We start from the raw sequence: 19,218 nt of genomic DNA, 5'->3' as shown, positions 1-19,218 counted from the left end.
TGCGCGCTTTAACGTTGGCGTATCAGTCGAAAGAGCCTCTAACTCACGTAAAGCAAAATACGATCTTGAGGGATTGTTTCCAACCTCGAGAATCGTTCGCCGGCGCTCACCACTTGTTCAATTACGCGAATTGAAGAAAAAAAATCGACGAAACTTACGACGATAAAAAAGAATCTTTTGCAATTTGAGTTCTCAATTTTCAGTGAAATTAAATCGAGCCCTGATGACTTTGAATTTTAGTTTTTCGTGAAAAACAACTTTTTTACAAACTTCCTTTCAAGACTCGAGTCGCAGTATTCTTTGAATTAAAAACTGACGGATTATTTTGTTTGTTTTTTCCCAGTGAAGTGCACTAAATGGATTTGAATGATCCATCATTTTTTTGTGATGTAATTCTCCAAGGATTGTGCTCGTGTTTTCGTATACTTTGAGTGACCTATGTATATACCTCGTCTTACGGACGTGGATGCTTCCAACTCTCGTGTCCCGGTACCGTGCATCAGAAAAGTGAGTTCTCGAAAATCGAAACCATACATTTTTTCACGAATGCTTGCTTCATTCTATTATTTTCAGATATTTTTTTATCGATCAGAAATTGGTATAGAAACATTCTTTTCTCTCACATTTAATTTGTGATAAACATTTCAGATCGTGTGATCGCCTGGCACTCTATATTCATTTGATGACGATGAAATAATTTTTCAAGTGAACATAAATTCATTTTCAATGTGAACAAATTAAGCATAGCGCTGATTTCTGAGATTAAACTGATTGTGAGCTCATCCTCGATTATTTATTTCGAAATCTCATAAACTGCTGTGTAAATAACAACAAATTATCCTCACAGGAAGGACGAAATAATAATTCAGTAAAAGGGCTAGTTGAAAAATAAAACGAATAACGATGATGGTGGTTAAAGAATACAAAGAGATGATATAATCTCGATAAATAATTTATTACTTGATCTTTAAATGGGACTGGCATGGTCAATGTTAATTATGAATAATATTATAAGTTATGCATATAATTGATAAAACGTATAAAATGTTTCTCATTATCGTCCATGTTTGCGACTCGAAAAATTATATCTGTGGAAAACTCATTATCCATTGAAAAGGTATGAGTTTACGTAAAAACGGGTTGAAAATGAGAGAGAGTTGTGCTTCAACGCAGCCAACTCGTTTGCCATAACACGAGGCGAAAAAATTTCTCTGAGGATAGAATTCAGGAGTTCTATTTCCACACCCCCACCCCTGGTAAGCCATCATCCCCGTTCCTCCTGGCGGTTGTTGCGGTGAGCGTTAATTTAAAAAATCTTAATCGTGCCGAGAGTTTCAGGATAATTCTGGCTCGAGAACAAACCTGTTCTTTCGTAGCTATGGAGCTATATCGTATGTGAATATAATTTGGCCTCCATTAGAGCAACGAATAGGTGCTTTATTCGGTCAGCACACTCGAAGTCTATGGACGGGTTCATGCAGCTCTCGACGGAGAACAGTTGATGAAACACTGTTTGTTGGAAAACTTTTAGACAGAATTTTCGTACTGCGATTTTTCCCAATTTTAAACTTGAATTTCTAATTATTTTCCAAGACCGATACTTGGGATAAGAACATGTTAAAATTATCCGTTTGATCAAAAAATATGGGACGCGTATGCACGTCCTGCATGGAAACTCGAAATAGCTGGTTCGAAACCATCCAGAAATAATCACCCGACAACAACAGATATAGACGAAGTCGGATAATTGTTAATTCCGAGTCAGGTCGAATCGATGATGAAAATGAAATATCAATAAGAGTTATGAACGCATTTGTACATTCCAATGTTGAGAGTAAAGTAAATGTGGAATGGAATTGGGTCATGGATATTCAGACACTGCATTTAATCGTACGATGATTCAATCAACACTCGATTCAATTAAGTCGATAGACACAAAACATAGTGGTGCCAAATACAATACATTTTTTGGCTCAGTCAATATGGTTACTTTCCGTGGAGAAGAAAAACCGCAGTAAGCTTTTTTTTCTGGGACATGACTTGGGCAAACATCGTGGATGAGGTTGGTGTACACAGGGCTGCACTTCTTGCTTCGCTAGAGGGTTCTCAGTGCCATTACGGCCACGTGTTGCACCCGAGTGATGCTGCAACGGTACTTGGCTTGTTTCTGGTCTCCAAGCAGCCAAACAAAGAAGAAATAAAAATCAGTCGGAGTAGAATTTCGCGTTCTCTCTCTCTCTCTCTCTTTCTCTCGAAAAAAGGATTATTCGAATCCGAATTGTGAGAAAGCCTTCAACTGACGACGATTAGCGTATCTTGCAGGTTGACCTTTCTTTCTAGGATCGGTTATAAAGCGGCGAAGGGATGAAACGAGGGAGTGAAAACGGTCGATTTTGCGTGAGGTCTTCCGGGCAGTCGCGAGGCTTTCCGGTAGAATTGAGGAAGGTTGGAGGTATCGCGTCAACGGGAATGAGTCCATTTTAGGAGCCGGAGAGAACGCAGGCGGTAAAAATTTCGGAGAGAAAACCAGAGACTAAAAAATTGAGCGAGTTTTAAAAAAGGATAATCGAGCGGTAGGAAACGTTGAAGGAACCAAAAGAGGGATACGAAGATAGGGAGAAACTATTCGAGAGTTAATTTACGGGTGCGAAATCGGACCGTCCGAATAATCGTAGTCCGAGAAAAGCCTTTGAATGTTCTAGCTAAATTGTAAGGATGAGATTTGGCTCGAGATAAAATTAGCCATCGTTAACCGATCTGGAAATTAGTCCGGTCAGAAAAGTTAAGGGAATCGTATTAATGTGGACAGGAAATAGTATCTCGCCTAAACTTGCAATTGGAAATAATTAATGTCTTATAAAGGTAATCGATATCGATTTATACGTGTGATAAGGTCATTCCCTTTCAAAATATACAAAAGTTCTGTGCTATTTTCACATACGTTACCTCGTTTCTTTTTGCTGAAGCAATGTTGGGTGTATGAGACATCCAAATAAATTTAACTCCAATTATCGGCGTATAACAACTTGTTCATTTATGAAAACACCCGGCATCCTGAGAATATCCGAATATTTCTGAGTTCAGTATCAACAGAGAAACCATGTAATTCACAATATAAATTGGCTGTCCAGGATGAATATTCACGTCAATAATAAACCACCGTGTTCTCGATTTATCCATTGATAATTGCTCATTGGAAACCGTTATAATTAACGCTGATCAACTGTTCTGATCAACATCGAAGTGTCTATTGGAAATATCAAAACGATTACCGACGAGAAATGTATTTACGGAAGAGTTTATAGGGGCGCAACGAAAAGCCACAAAACGCCAGAACTCGGACTCCTTTTACCAAACGATTCAGAGTTCTCCAGAGTGTTTTTTCCACCTCGAGTCTGCACTAACCCGCAATAACGATTAACGACTTCTAAAGGCTTGAAATCGTTCCTCTGCCAATTTCATTTCAACCTAGTGCGACGTTCTGCTCCTTTTTTCCGTTCCAATGAAATCCGACCCATCGTAGACCCAGCTCGAGTTGTATTACTATCGGAGGGTTAGAGTTACGGTGAACGGGGGAGGGACCGGGGATAGGATTACACGTCGTGCACGTGACTTTGATGGCCGTCTTCCTCGATTTTTCTCCTTGACCGTTGAATTTACCACACCGTCTGTTCGAACCTTCCAAGTATTTTTCTAGTATTGGCATGTAACTCTATCCCCTCTGCCCCTTTGCACCCTTCGAGCCCTCGCTAAAGCCATTATTTCCAATGTGTTTCTCTTTCCGATCAAGTCAATTCGTCCAACTACCAACTAACTCAATAAAAAAAAAAAAAAAAAAAACAGCCGAGAAATGCTACGGCCATCCATCATAAAACGAACCTTAGTGTTGTTGCGCCGCTAAGAAATTATGCAAATGTCCTTGAACAGTCTGGATAACAGACCAGTCGAAAATTCCAACCCAAACAAACTCAGAGTGAGTTAGAAAGTCAATTTATTTTCGATTTAGGCTTGAACGTACGAATTAGCTAACGATGTTAATGATCTTCGATTGTAAACACCATTAAGGTTAATGTTGGTCAGTTCTTGGAGACAACGCGCACTATTTCGGTCACGAGGTGCTTATACTTCTTTTTCAAGTTCCCATTGAAGGAAAATATTATTTGGATAGAGGTCCTAAAACACGAGGAAACGACCCCAATGAGATCGTGAATACCTACGAAATAAACGTTATCAAAAACCAGTAAACATTACTAATGATCCGTGGCAAGAAGCCTGTTATAAAATAATAATAAGAAGATGTTATAAAATAAAGAGACTTGTGGTTTGATAAATGGTTTATTCTTTGAATTGAGTATTAATATTATCGATTGGTTATGACAATGAGGGTGGTCGGTCCCACTGTCTTTGACTAGTTTATAGATATAAATATAAAAGAGAAAAAAAAGGAACAAACGAAGTAAAGACGTTTGTTTGCTTGGAGACAGTTTTTCTTTAAGGAACGGTGAAAAAGAACGTAAAGTTTGCATCATGGGAATATTCAATCAGTACGTCTAATATCCATATTTTGTGTTACAATTGCGTCTTCACCCTTAAAATTGTACTTGAGTTGCCAAAGAACAAGAAGATTTCTTGACATGACGAGATTTACATCTGTGTGACCAAACGAACGAGTGATGGAAACGAATTAATGCAGATTACATTTCTTCCTTCATTTGAAGTACGGCTAATCAAGATTTCGTCAGATGGTTTACTAAAACTAGACGTTTCTTGTTAATTAACACTTTTATTAGGATAATCATATTGTATTTGTGTGTGATCATTTCTATGCTCTATTCGATTGCTCACTCGTGTTTTTTCTCTAATTCAATGAAGTTCCTCCGCAAAAACTATCATATCGATTACCTCAATTCTATAGTTATGTCTCATCAATGAATTCTCAAATCCTCAAACTGGAGCAAGACACAGTACATCATCGTTTCACGCGAGTCTCGTGAAAATTCTCTTCTCGTGTGAGATCAGTCTTGCTCCGAATCAATTATTATAATATTTTTCATCCTAATCACTGAATCCTAATCAAATTCCCATTGCCTTTTAGAAATCATACATTTTCTAGAACCGAAAAGGCTTCGTTTTAACAAAGCCCAAATCATTACCGAAGTAATGATTGAGAAAAAAAGCCTCTTTTGGATGCACATCCTGTGCTGGACACAACACGAGGAGGGTCATTGCCATTTTCATGGATTCTTAATGAACTAAATGATATACGTGGACGCTACAATAGCATCGAGCGGCGAAGGTAAAGTGTCATCGAGATGTCCTTCATTGCTGAAAAGACAGGAAGGACTGGTGGGTAGTGGCGTTGGACAAAAATTGACATATGTTTGTGAATTGTTTAAGTGACAACAATGCTCTTTTGCCTGTGGCATGGTGTGATATGTTTCACGTAGTTTCTGGGTCTGTTGGACCGAAATAAAGGAACAAAGGTTAATGCATCTTTTCTCTCTTTCCCATTATTACAGAACAAGACGACTTTGGCGTCTCTCCATTTGACATCCGTTCTTTAGAAAACTAAAGTACAAACAATGTCGGTGACCCTTTCCGTTTATGAACCGAGTCGTGCTGAGGCTGCTTTTTCATCCTGTCTTTTCACTTCCGGTCCTTTCACTTTCAACTTTTCTCATTGTCTTTTGTTTTCAAACAATCCGATTTTGAGTGGGACGTAATCGACACGAATTCGGCGGGTTCGAACGGTGGCGAAGATCATTAGTTCGTGCAATATGAGCTTCTAAAAGTAATCTAAACCTCCGAGCAATCGTGATAATCCGATCCTTCTCAAAGCCAGTCGATGAGAATCCGGGGCATCAAAGACTCGTTTGTATACTTGTAACGAATCTCATCGGTGAATATATGCTCAGGAGTATGTCACCGCAGAGATATCCTTGAGATATAAGTGGCTTGAACTGATTTTTTTTTTCAGTTTTTTTGTTCATGTCATTTCAATGGGCACACAGATATTTTTCGTAACATCAGAAGCCTCGATCAGGACGCTGCCGTTTTAAAAGTAAAAGTTAGTTACACTCGAGGCTTTGCGCGTGGAAAGATGGCCGAGGCAATTAAGCTTGAGCTCGGTTGAGCTCAAAGACGTCGAGTTGTTCATTGACGTCGACGGGCTTAAGATGCGCTTGTTATTCCTTCAAAAGCATCTACGCGAAGCCACTTAAGCTCTGCGACTGTTGCTGACTCCGCACATCTAGTTTTACTTCGTGAATTTTTCAAGCGTCGGAGCCCCACTGCGCTCCCTTTTTGTCGAACCTGATTAAATATTCTTCGGTAGCCTAACCCACGACGAGAATTTATTGTATTCGAGGCAAACTTAGCTACAAACTCTCGTTTCAGTCTGTATATCAGCGGTGAAACCAAAGCCGCAACTAAACTTCCTATGAAATTCAGCATTGAATTTCATCACGTTTTTTCCACGAAACTCATGCGTGGCTGGCGTGTATTTTACGTTCAAACGAGACGAAGCTAATTGCGAAAATCGCAATTGCCGGGGCTTTGAAAAAAGTGGAGTTATAAAAGGTTTCCGAAGCATTGACACGCAACCTTTCGAGAAATCCTTCCCTCTGTGACACGCAGAACAATTTTCTGATAGTTTCGTGTTCCGGATACCATTTTCGTGCTTCTTTTGTAAATACACACGCACTCTCAACGCTGCCCTCGTACAATTTCATTCTCGCTCGATTTTTTTCGTACTCTTTTTCTTCACCGTTTTTTCTTTTTTATACGAACGAATTCCAGGGACTCGTTTTTTCGTTTTCGTGTCACACGAATTATAGCATCCTGGATTCTAAATCCGTCTAACGGTCGAGCACGTCGAACATCGAGTAATCCATGTTTATCATCACCGATCAGGATAAAGAGACCGGAAGAGGTGCCAGCACTGTCGGTATATACTTTGCTTTACAGTAATAAAAGTAACTGCAAATTTAAAACTCGTAAAGCCATGCAGCCTCTTTTACGTCATTCTCGCTTTCACGTTTCTCTCGTTACATAATACGGTTTCCTCGTATGGGCAAACGAGAGAGCCATTTTTATAAGGAATCAAGATTCAAGTGTGCCATTTTTAATCCAAGCTTGATATAAATGGCCATTTTTTTTTCTTATTATAGATTATTGTGCTTATTTTTACACAGCTTTTCTCCTGTGCTGCTTCAGCGTGTTTGCATTTCGATAGGCTTTTGACAACATTACATTTTCATGTGTGTGTACGTGGCGAATGAGAAAACTCTCGATTCTCCCGCAACGTATAAAAATAGATATATCGGTCAGAGGACGTGGCAAATAGGTCGTAAACGAGTACTGACAGCCCTCAGGCTGTTTGTAATATCAGATAAAAAAAGCGCGGCTATATTAAGGCGAAAAGTCTGTGCCCTCGTGCGCCTCGAACGATATGTTGCATGTGCGAAATGCTTTGACTTTACAATCATGTTTCGCACTATGAATTTTCCATCCACGCTACCAGAGTGAGAGGATGAAAATGGGATAGAAACTCATTAATGAATCAGACGGATTTGGGAAGAAGGTTATCAACTCGGGGACATTTTGACGGACGTGCCGAAAGACGGTGATTTTTTTTTTAAACAGCCGCAATACGGGAATCCGAAGAGATGAATATTGCTGCATAATTGAATGAGGTTATACGCTCTCGAAAACGTGCTAAAATTATCATCTTCCAGCAGAATATTAGCTAAATAATTGATCGAAATTCAATTTTTTTGTTCTCAAGGAAATAGGTACGAAAAAGCATTTAATAGATTTTTCTACATTTCACCCGCTTCACGCAAATGTTTTTTGATAATCGTCAGTTTTGATGGACGGTCGATGCCATTGTTGAAAGGTGGAAAGGAGAAAAGAGGAAGGAAAAGAAAAATCGATCGTGGCTCTACTTAGATGTGCTTCGAGTTATTGCTAATTTCATTGCTTGTATTACACGGTGCGAGGTAATGGAAATGGAATTTCTCCATAAGAAAATGCCAGAACAGTAGATTTTTCAATTGTTTTTTTAAGTCGTTCCCGCCCTGCTATTCTGAGTGGTAGATTTATCATGCCCGATGAATATTCCATGTGAGAATTCGCTCCGTACCTTTAAATTAAAATACATCTATATACATAAGTCTGCATAAATATATAGACTGCAAAAATATAGTAATGGTAAGAAAATATTTGCCCGTGCGTATTTTCCAGTAATTAGGAAACCGTTATTCCGCGCTCTCTATCTCTCTTTCACCTTTTGTACACTCCATACATGTAGATTTGATATTTGTATGAATTTGTGTTTATACTTGTGTGCTACCTGGCATGCCAGCGATCTACGAAATTTCCCCGGAGAACGAGTTCAACAAAAGCGATAACTTTCGAACATGGAGCTCGTGAAAAACACCAAGTCGTGTTTTTCCGTTACCGAAGAGTCCGAAGGTTCAAAAGTTTTATATACAATTGCAAAATATATTTGAGAATTATTTTTCTTCTTCTACACTAAAATATATACATTTTTTCGATGCGCTTTATTTGCATTATCACAGATTAATACTTCGTCAAAACATTTTATTTAGCGTCTTTAAAAAATCAAAGTTAATTCATTTCAAATACATTAAAAGTATCGAGAATGAAACTTCCAGTTGAACCACTCTGTCACATCATTTTACAATCCTTTCCATGTTTTTTTCAATGTTGCATCTCATTCAAAGCTTTTCGGTAAATCGTTAAACCGCGACCAAGAAATAATCTCAGTGCAGGCTATTGGAGCCTTCTATATATTTCAATATTTCTCGTATTCATGATGGAAAAGCTATTCTGAATATCGTGTATGTTTCAGACGTGTGTGCCTATTCAGTTATTCCGGATCGCCATAAATACATGAGCGAATAACTATCATTAATATAGATGCGACATGAGCGTAAATCAATATTGCACAGATACACGTATATTTATATACATACAAGTATAATTTGTGTGAGCAGACCGTACGATAGGTTTGCATTATAATACGTGCGTAAACGGTCGTAAGTTTCGGAGTTATGGGCGTCCCGAGTCGTAAAAAGGATGGCTCATTAATGGTTTGCAATACTCCGTGTTATTGGCAGGCTCATATCTGCGCGATCGTTATGCTTAAATATACATTCGACTATCTACGTATCAGCAAAGAATAGAAAATGAGTGGGCCGGGGGGGGGAGTTAGATGAGAACGAAGGAGAAAAAACTTGTTATTTGTGTAAAATAAAATGAGAATGGCAAAGAGAAATGAAAAAAAGAATGACACCTCAAAAACGATTGTATATTGTTGATTGAAATCCTTACTAGAGACAACGAATTTCTTCAGTTTTAATCTTCCCTTCCCATCAATCAAGCAACGGGTTGCGAAACCAGGTACGCATCGGAATAGAGAACGAAAAAGCAAAAGGAAGCAAAAAGCAAAAAATGTCACTCCCACACGAGGGCGAGATCGGGTCAGCGGCAGGGAGCGATAGAAAAATTGAATGTTTGCAAAAGTTTTAACGCGGAGATTTAACGTCATAACGTGTCCCGTGCCAGAGCAGAGGTGGAGGCATGGATAACTGGAGTCTGGGGAATTCGGAGCTGCATGTTTAACTCTACGTAGCACGGAATATAGGATGCGTCTGTTGAAAGTGTGTCTCCGGAGCTGAACCCGTTAGAAAATCCGAGTATCCGACGGATGGTAGAAAAAGATCGAGGGAAGGGTGGCGCGCTGATGAAAATAAAAGAATGAGCTATGTGACGGTAGATGGGGCGAGGAAAAAAGGGTGGACTCTTAATAGCTCTCGGGAAATATAACAACAAAAAGCACGATTCATTGCGGATGAAGAACTCTTGTGTTCGTCTCTTTCTTCCCCATTCTCGCCCTTCACTCTCATCCCTCTTTGACGCAATGGTAACGTTCCTGACCTACCCTTTAGTCCACAGTTTTCGATAACTTTCGTTCCATTCTTTTCATTTCTTCACCCCTCAAATTCACACGTGTATAACTCGGTCTCCTGCACAACTTCAATACTCCCACAGGCTCTTTGTTTCAGTGCCTATTATTTCTTCGAAGGGCCCAGAATCCACGATTTCCTTCTGCCAATATTTCGTTTCTTGGCTACACGATTTTCAAATTTATTCAACTTCTTATCGTCCCGATATATACCGTTTTGTCTATTCTCATCCTCCGCGAATTTACACACCCAAACTGGACTCACGCATCCTTACAAGTGAGCAGACTGCGTCACACTCTTAGTTTTGGATTTGCGTGTTTCTCTGATTCGCTGTAATTGTGTTACACATTTGTAATCATTCGTAACAAATGCTCAGATCTCGGGTGATGGGAGATGCTGTCAGTCCTGGTCAACGCGACTCCAATTAATTGTGGCACCAAATACTCTTAAGCAACAAATGCTTCTTACGTGCTTCATTCCTTGAACGTTTAAGGAGGGTGGCTACGTTCGTCAAATTGATAAGAAATTGATCAAATTTGGTGATAATGTTCTTCAACATCAAGTGCGAAGACACAATTTTTTTCAAAATTTTCTTCTGCTTAGTTATCGAATAATTACGCATTAAAGCAGATTTCTTATGCCCGGAATATATACCTATATATATATGGAAACGCTATGCTTATACACGTGAACTTAGGTGATCAATTACTCGATAACTGTACAGAAGAAAAATCTTAAAAAATTTGTATTGTCAAATTTAACTCTAAAGAATATGTTCACCAAATTTTATTAAATACTTATAATTTTGAAATTTTTAATGTATTTTACATGGTTTAGCATGGCAACATTGTATCGTCCCTAGCCACCCTCCTTAAACTAAATGAATGAATTTTCGATAAATATAGAAAATTATTGGCACCCTGCAAAAGCACATGCGGCTCACCTCACACGGAGAAAACGTATTCGTTTCGTATAGTGAGGAATATATTATTTTTCAAGAATTTTCAAAGTATTTAGCCACCGATTACAAACAGCATAGTATTTTTTCAATTTTACTGTTTTTCGTCCCTTCAATTCTCAACAGTTTTATGTCCATAGCAAAAAGTGATGCACGTGACAACTATATTTCATTTTGTTTTCGAGTGTTATTTATCGTGTCAGTCTAGCACTTACTGACAAGTAGAAATTTAAATCACAAATTTGAAGTGACTGAAAACATTTTTTACTATGCTTATAGAGAAAAAGACTGTTGAGCCTTTTGAATAAAAGGTAAGGGTATTGGTCTTTACTATGGTGAATAAAACAATTCTTATTACTGCTCTTCGAATGAATGCTGCAATTTAGTAACTGTCCCCGCGAGATACTATATTCCTCTAGAATTTTTGGCCTCATTTTCTTCGTGTAAAACATTTTGTTTCGTACACAAGATTTTAAAAATGAAACTCGTCTCACTCCTGATGCAGCACCACTTTTGTGATAATTTTTCCTTCCCATCGCTTCCTTGTTGATTCTCTCGATTCTCATTCATCACCGAGTTCGCTCATGCAGTATGATCTTACGAGTGCTGAATTCCCAAGGGAACGTTTCCGTTCTCGCAGTTTTCCTTCTGCTTCCGAATTCCCGATGCCGATGTTTCATTTCCAGTTAGCTCGTGCTTTCCGGCTGTTTTTATGCTATTTCTTCGGAACTAGTTCCGTTACGATTCGACACAACTCTTGATGCAGGCGACTATCAACTAGCTTTGCCAGCGACACGGGTGAGCGAGAGCGTTTCCTGTTATCTGCTTGCGATAACCCGAATATCGGACGAAAGCTCCTAGTAACGGCGGACCAATAAAACAAGAGGGCGATAAATTGCCTCGCTTGCGGAGGAGTATGCAAGGTGGGGGGGTCGGCGGATATGGGCGCGAAGACGAGCGGCGCGGCGGGGCGGAGAGGCGACGCCGTCCGCGAAGAGCGTCGCCCAACGGGCAATAACGATTGCCTCTCGTTGGGTGGGAACGGCCAGAAGACGGTTACTGACCCCGGCATTGCTGTCCAGATTTCGTTGCGTCGGAGGACACCCTTTTTGTTTGCTTGTTGACGGACCAGCTACTTCTGGCCCCTTTTTTCTCTCATATCCCCCAACATTGACATTTCCAATAAATATCTCGGACCTCGGATGCTGTTTTGACTCTTCACACTAACCTGACGTACGAGGATTTCAAAGGACGTCATTGGACGCATTTAAACGAACATCGATGATGGCTAAATTAATGGTGATTCGATGATTATTTATTTCTTCATCAGAATCCAAATCCCAAAACGCTTTCATTGACTGCTCGCAACAGGAATGCTCATCTGCAATGCGGAAATAGGATTTTAGCAGGAATCCGATTCAAAGCGTGGCTCGCATGATGTCAGTACCAATGACGTACATTTTTATTCCTGCTGGTGCTGTACAATTTATTTATAATGCGATTATATTCGCAATACAGGAAGCACGAATAGAGAATATAATCCGAATACGATTAACGAAAAAAGTAGCAAAAGTATAACTCAAATTATTAATCATAGGACGTGCTTACACAGGGGGAAAAAATTAAAAAATTGTCATACGTTTATTTCGGAGTCTCGCTCATCAAGTTTTCATTCAATTTTAATTATCAAATCGTAAAAACATTGAGATGTTATATGCTGTTGTTAGGAACCCCGAGAAGCATGGTGTCATTGCAGGGAACCAAGAACTGAGATACGACAGTATTTTGTGTTATTATTTCGCCTCTGTTTGATGCATTAAAAAAATGGAGTATTTTTTTTCAGTTGATGGGGAGTGCAGAATGCTTGGGAATATTTTTTTGCCATTTTTCATATCGAAAACAAAAAAATCAGTGATGTATATGTGTGGAAATAATAGTCGGGTGAATTTTTATTTCTGTTTTTATATGATTTTTTATTATTTTCTTTTACGAGTTCCAAGCTGGCGTAGAGTTTCATACTTCTCTTTCTCGCTCCCCATGTTCCCATATGCCCGTAATAAGCAGCCTGCATGCAAAATGGGATTCGCATTAGGGACATTACAAGCACGGTGAACAACGGACGCGTATCCACGTGTGCGAGAGCTAAACTTGTTCGTTCGAAGCAACACCGCTCGGGCAGCTTTTGTTGCAAAGCTTCTGCTCTATTTACAAGGTTAAAGCGACAAAAAGGAATGGAAACGGTGGAAAAGACAGAGCGAGAGAAACTAGCACACAGAGAAGGGCAGGCTTAATGGCTCTAACATGTGTTTTTCTCTATTACGCTTTTCGCGAAAGCTGCATTCGTCCCTATTTTTTCGAGAAAATCATATCGTATCATATTACTTTTTCAAAGTGCTTCCTGATTATAGGAGGAAAAAGTTCGGAGCAGTGATGCAGAGCAGCGGCGATTGCACTTTTTTAAACATTTTTATATTTCTGTGCAACAGCAATGATTCCTTCGCGTCCTGTTCTCAACACACATTCATAGTTCGTTTTACAGTGTCACTGAAATTGCGAACAGATTTTATTCTACTATTACGACTCGCATTATTCTGGGATGAAAAGTTTTTCCCCCTCTTTCGACACGTCTGCATCAGACCCTTGAATCGGTTCGTAAGGCGACTCATGTCAGGCAAATGGCACGTGTGCAACAGAGAAAATGTTCTTTGCACCTGGAGACGAATATTGATCATTGCTAATTATTTACTATCTCGCGAATTCTGCAATTTATTTCCTCGAAATTCTTCTACTTAAGAAACCGACAGATTCAACCCTTCTTCAGCCACCTTTTCCCTCGCGTGGTGTACTCTATACAAGTGTAGTGCTTCAACTCTTACGAACTTGATGTCCAGAAATTAAGTACACTCGTTAGCGCTTGCGAGGAACTCCCTCGCTAATGAGCAGAGGATTTGAGGTTATGCTTTCGAGCTGTCTTCCGAACGAGGCTACTATTGCACTTTTATTTCATTTTTCCTCAATCCCACACACCTTTTTAATCCTTTTTTTTGTGTATAAAAATATCATGGGATTTGTATTTTTCAGTAAAAAGCATTTTCGTCCTTGAATATCCCTCTCGGTTCTCCCCATGCTAATTCTGAATAATTACAGTCTGTCCTGGAATGAGAGGTTTGCGAAACTCGATGAGATCGATGACCCCTAATGACACAGCGGCATTCATAGCCAGTTCTTGAGGAGGCTTTGCATGCATTCGTGAAGACAAATTAGATTGGAGCGGAGACCATGAATTCTATTGTTTTTTTGCTCAAGTCACTGCGACTTTTTCAACTTCCAACCTTTGAAATGGAGTGTGGGACAATCTAAAATGCATAAAAACTGCGATGCATATTTTCAACACAAAAATACGAGTTTGCATAAATTTTTCACAAGTTGAGTATGTTTTTTTTTTTTTTTCGTAAAAAAACTCCCCAAACATTAATTTTTTTTTTGCTGAACGATGCTCATGGCGAGAAATGATGATTTTGCAACCTGTTCATTTAAATTCACAAGTTTATTCACCACTAAAATTCCGCCGAGCTTTCTTTGATAAAAATCTTTTTCTCTCGTCGTTCTTTCTTGTTTTTCCCATACTCTCATCCATTTTTTCTCAGTATGATTCCTCAGAAAATTGTCCACACAATTTTTGTCGTTAACTAACGGTCTGATATTTTGAAAGAATCACCATTCGTTAGGAAGCGTTCACGTAACGGATCAGTTGGCCCCTGAAAACCCAACACCGAATCCTCCAATTCCCTCCATTAAAGTTCGCACCAGCTCCCTCAAAAAGATTTATAAAACTTTACTACTCGCTTCTCAATTGAGAGTGTATTTTTTCCGGGAGACTAGAATGCTCGCTCGGGGGGTAGTTTGGAGGTTGGTCGTTTGGCAAATGACGAAGAATCGTGAGGCTCGGCAGTTAACATCGGAAATATTGGCTCGCAGAGGCGTGAAGAAGGTTGACCGAATTCCGAGTTGCGATGACGTACGGCGTACTCGTTGATTATGATCGTAAATAACAAGCGCGCTCTATCGACGTTTGTCCGATGTTGCGTGTGATGAATGCGGATCGAGTGAGAACCGATTGGACTGTTTTCGGGCACGTGGTTCATGCTTAAATGCACAAGCGTGTATGCTGAAGGGCTTAGAGTGTATCGGGAAGGGCACGGATTGTCGATGGCACGAATTCGTGGCAGAATCGTTCGTCCGCGACGTATCAAATGGCCGTTGCATGGCCTAATGCCACAATTTTTTTACCGATTGATGCCACCGGTTACACATTATTGATAATAATCACAAGGGACTTGATTAAATTGGAAAGCTTTAATTCAGCCACGTTGGCTTTCCGAGGTGTGATAATTCCAGTGGAATCCTTTATTCTCAACAACATAGAAATATCCGACACAACATAAATCTTCAAAAAGTTTTCACCTACACGTATCAGTGTATGGATAAACGTGTAGCAATTTATTATTTTATTTGAGTTCACCTCTTTCAAAACACTTGGACTCGTGAATTTATATATATAGATTATTGTACACGCAAGTTGTCCATTTCTTGATTTCATACAGACCATTCGTCCAATCCACCTGATCTTTTTAAAACCCCTCCCATCTCACACTCAACACACACTCACACATTCAACAATTTTACAGGCCGTGTTTCACAAATGCATTGGTTACAAAAGAAAAGAAAATATATTGCTTATCTCAAGAATTAGCGGGGTCTCCCTCGTTGGCTCTTTCATGTGTTCCGGGGCTTCCTGCTCACAGCTCTCAAAGTAACGAAGTTATTAATCCGGGTGGCCACACCGAGTATGCGAATTTTGCAGGACGTCCTGGTAATATTGGTCGGAGTATTGAGACGAGCGATATCGGAGGTGTTGTTCTGTTGACGGCCCCGGAACGAAAGAGAACGATTTCGCCTGACGATTAGCAAGGACCGCTAGTATTGATCAATTGATCATGCGCGAGAGACAGGTCTTAGAGATTTTGGAGAGGGATCGCCTGACGCGCGAGATTTTTATATTCAAATATCGCATTTGTTGACCAGCTCGTTACAAACGTGAGACGTGAAAACGCTTTGGATTCAAACTCCGGAAAAACCGAATCAGCTAATCCAACTACATTCTAGTGGCTTCGCAAAACTTTATCACAAATCATGAATTTCGTCTTTTTTCTCCTACTTCTGACGTTGACCAATCAAGAGAATCGAGGGAATCGGACTCGTTACAGCGATGATGACGATGAACGAACGATCCACGACGAATTCAATATCCGTTGAATTCGTTTCCCAACGTTCCAAATTTTCTCCTGGCACAATAGCTGCAAATGAACATTTTTTTCTGTCACGAAGTTTTCTCCTCGACTTTTCGATTACATTGAATCATTTATGCATCTTCAATTTTATTTTGGAAATACGTTAATTGAAAATTCGATAAAATACATCGACGACAATGCCAGTAACAAACCATTCGATTGTTGCTGTAACTCGCCGCCATCGGTTCGCATCACAACAATATTTTTTTGTATGAACTTCGTAACGTGCTGTTTGGGACAGTCGAAATATCTCGAGAAATCAGCCTCAGGGGAAAATATCTCCGGCACTCTGAGTGACTGGAAATGAAAATGATCGAATAATTAGCTCAGATAACACACTCGAGAACGAAATGATCGAATGAATAAAACGTGCATTTGATAGAAATAAAATAAAACCAGTCTTACATGCCCCAGTGGCAGGGTTAACTCTCGAACCGTTGAAAAAGACAATGAAGGAAACGAGGCTTTAATTCGAGCATACGAACGCTTCAGAAGTATTTCCATAGTGATTTTGTCGATGAAACTTTCTATCTCAGCAAAACTGCCGTCAATTCCAGGCATGACGATGAACATACTCATGTTGACCTTTTCACCATTATTCTGCGGATCAAAGCAGTTCATAATTAGAACGTTTTTGAGTTATTCAGTTGTATTTTCATTTCAATCAAAATAAGTTGCATGTTTAATTTCGAATATTTTAAAATTTCTTCGCACTATCAGGATTTTGGTTCTCAAGAATTTCTAACTCTCTTGATACAGGTTTTGGTTATCTGGTTCAGTGTTTCAGGATAGTTGAATATCGACGGTTTGATGATTCGTTGTTTTGAAAATGTATTTTTTTCCAAATTTTATTATATTTGGGGCTTCTTGATTAATCGCAAGTCTGAAGATTTATTTTTGGAAAATAACTGTAAAATTGTTATTACCTGATAGGGCAGTTCGATAAACTTGGCGTGGATTTCAGGTATTTCGCCATGACTGTAAATGCCTTCTGCAACGTAATATTGACGCTCGTGCTTGGCATGTACTTGTTCGTGATCAGGGAACCATCGTGGTACATCGACACTCAGTGCTCTTTCAAATTTGCGATTGAAGAAAATTGCATTGGTGATCACCATGTTCGTATCTTCGTTCAAATCGTTTATAACTAAAAAATAACGAGATTAAAAGAGGAAACGATATTTGAATTTTGTTAAAGTAGTCATCTTTACCTGATTGAGTTGACCTAATATTTGAGAGCCCCACTTTATTATCCGAGAACCAATTATTTATTGTTGTTTTAGCTTGTACAAGTGATGTCCGAAAATCTACAATTCCTGAATGTATTCGAAATATTTTTTCTATTTTTTTGAATAAGGGCGTAGGTGCACAAATGTTAGGGTAGAAAATTTTGTACTTCATATTGAATTCTGATGGGGAGAAACCCTGAAAAACGTCAATAGCGTTATACCTTTTAGTAAAATTGCAAAAAATTTCATGTCAAAAGATGTTTGAAATTAGGATTTGGAGCAATATTCGAATTAGCAATTTCACTTATAAATTTCTATTGAAAAATGAAAAATCACCAAACTTGAGATTCGAACAAAGAACAATAATATCTGAATCCGAAAAGTTCGATTCTTAAGTAATTGAAAAAACTTCGATCTCGCATTCCCGAATGCTGCGAAAGATACTGAATATTTTTCACCATGACTCACATTTAATAGATCGATAATAGCTGAGAATTTTTTTTGTGCATCAAGAGGTTCGTAAAAGTCCTGTTCAAGGAGTGCGTGTACTTGTTCTTCGGTAGGCCCGCTCGCTCCGTAACCCAGCATCGAGAGACTCATGTAAGTGGTGAAGGGCGAGAAAATGATGTCTTCATATTCGTCACGCACAATAGACTGTTGATAGAATGAAGATAATCGATAAACTGATTTTAAAAAACGTGCGAAAACACATTTTTTATATTTTATTAGCGTGAACCATCAATCGATTAAAAATGCCCACAACTTTAGCTAAATGAAGTCTCGCATAACGTTATTGAGCGCTTTGTCATATCCTACGTTTTTGCATGGGACTTTCGATTGATTTGGACTGATTTCGATGAATTTTTCATTTCAGATGCTATGGTACCACGCATTCCAAAATTTTTCTCATTCAATATTTGCCTCAGTTATCGTACCTCATAAGCTTTCATTGTAAAATCGTTGAGGCTATTTGCGATGGATTTGGCTTTGTGATGATTCTCATATTCGTCCAAGAGATGGGCGAGATGTGCGATCCGAGGAGGAGTAAGATGATTGAGGATATGGTCGACTAGAAGTTCTGCAACGTTATCAGCCACTAGTGTTTCCAATGGCCCACCATTGCAATTCGCAATCGACCATGTGACAATCCCAATAATGTATACTTGAAAAGAAAATAATTGAATCATTGATCTGTACTTTTTATTTTGGACGAAGATTCACTAATTTTTATTCACTATGGCGAACCAGTAGCTCCTGATTATTTTTTTATTTTTTTATTATACGAAGGTTTTTTGACGAAAACATTGAAATGATATCAAAATATTGTTGTACTTACACAGTAACATCGCAGTTTTTCTCAGAAGTTCGGATTAGACTAGCAGGCACGTGGAGATTCGAGCTATTTAAAGCAGACTCGTAGAGAAGTTCACAGTGTGCCTATATTCAAAAGCCACTTGTGAAAACATTTATTTCGAGTTACATAATAGCCACGACGCAAGTAGCTTCTTTTTTATTCAAATCATATCATAATTACGACCTAAAATTTTTCATTCTATTGCGCGCTCGTTGTATTGTGCTATATTATAACAATTGTGCAAATAACTCGTTATAGAATAACGGCGCGATTAGTTAAATTGACGATATATTTCGTAAGATAATATTTTGTGGGTAACATAATAGTTTTTTTT

The 19,218-nt window shown here is 38.9% G+C and overlaps 2 protein-coding genes across 2 annotated transcripts in view; one reads left to right on the top strand and one right to left on the bottom strand.

The window, feature by feature from the left end:
• Positions 1 to 451: 451 nt before the first annotated feature.
• The window catches only part of LOC122412129 (limbic system-associated membrane protein-like), a 141,744-nt gene continuing 122,977 nt past the window's right edge, over positions 452 to 19,218 (top strand). The window contains exon 1 of the mRNA XM_043421452.1: positions 452 to 507. The gene's annotated coding sequence lies outside the window, so the exon portion shown is untranslated. The remainder of the gene's footprint in view (positions 508 to 19,218) is intronic.
• Positions 15,326 to 18,888, bottom strand: LOC122412128 (serine protease inhibitor 3/4-like). The gene is made up of 8 exons (XM_043421450.1): positions 18,867 to 18,888; positions 18,466 to 18,692; positions 17,999 to 18,184; positions 17,513 to 17,726; positions 17,228 to 17,448; positions 16,707 to 16,901; positions 16,454 to 16,598; positions 15,326 to 16,307 (listed from the first exon to the last, which is right to left on the bottom strand). Exons 1-8 carry the CDS (start codon positions 18,874 to 18,876, stop codon positions 16,165 to 16,167), a joined length of 1,341 nt encoding a protein of 446 aa, XP_043277385.1. The 5' UTR covers positions 18,877 to 18,888; the 3' UTR covers positions 15,326 to 16,164.

This window comes from Venturia canescens, chromosome 6 (assembly GCF_019457755.1).
Source record: "Venturia canescens isolate UGA chromosome 6, ASM1945775v1, whole genome shotgun sequence".
Taxonomy (NCBI): Eukaryota; Metazoa; Arthropoda; class Insecta; order Hymenoptera; family Ichneumonidae; genus Venturia; species Venturia canescens.
Note: the sequence above shows the minus strand (reverse complement) of the source record. Positions and strands in the feature narration are given on the sequence as shown.

Coding starts and splice junctions, on each gene's coding strand:
- LOC122412128 (XM_043421450.1), bottom strand. Junction 16,599..16,706: donor TAACCCTGCCACTGGGGCAT/GTAAGACTGGTT, acceptor TTTCATTTCCAG/TCACTCAGAGTGCCGGAGAT. Junction 16,308..16,453: donor GTTACAGCAACAATCGAATG/GTTTGTTACTGG, acceptor GTTCATTTGCAG/CTATTGTGCCAGGAGAAAAT.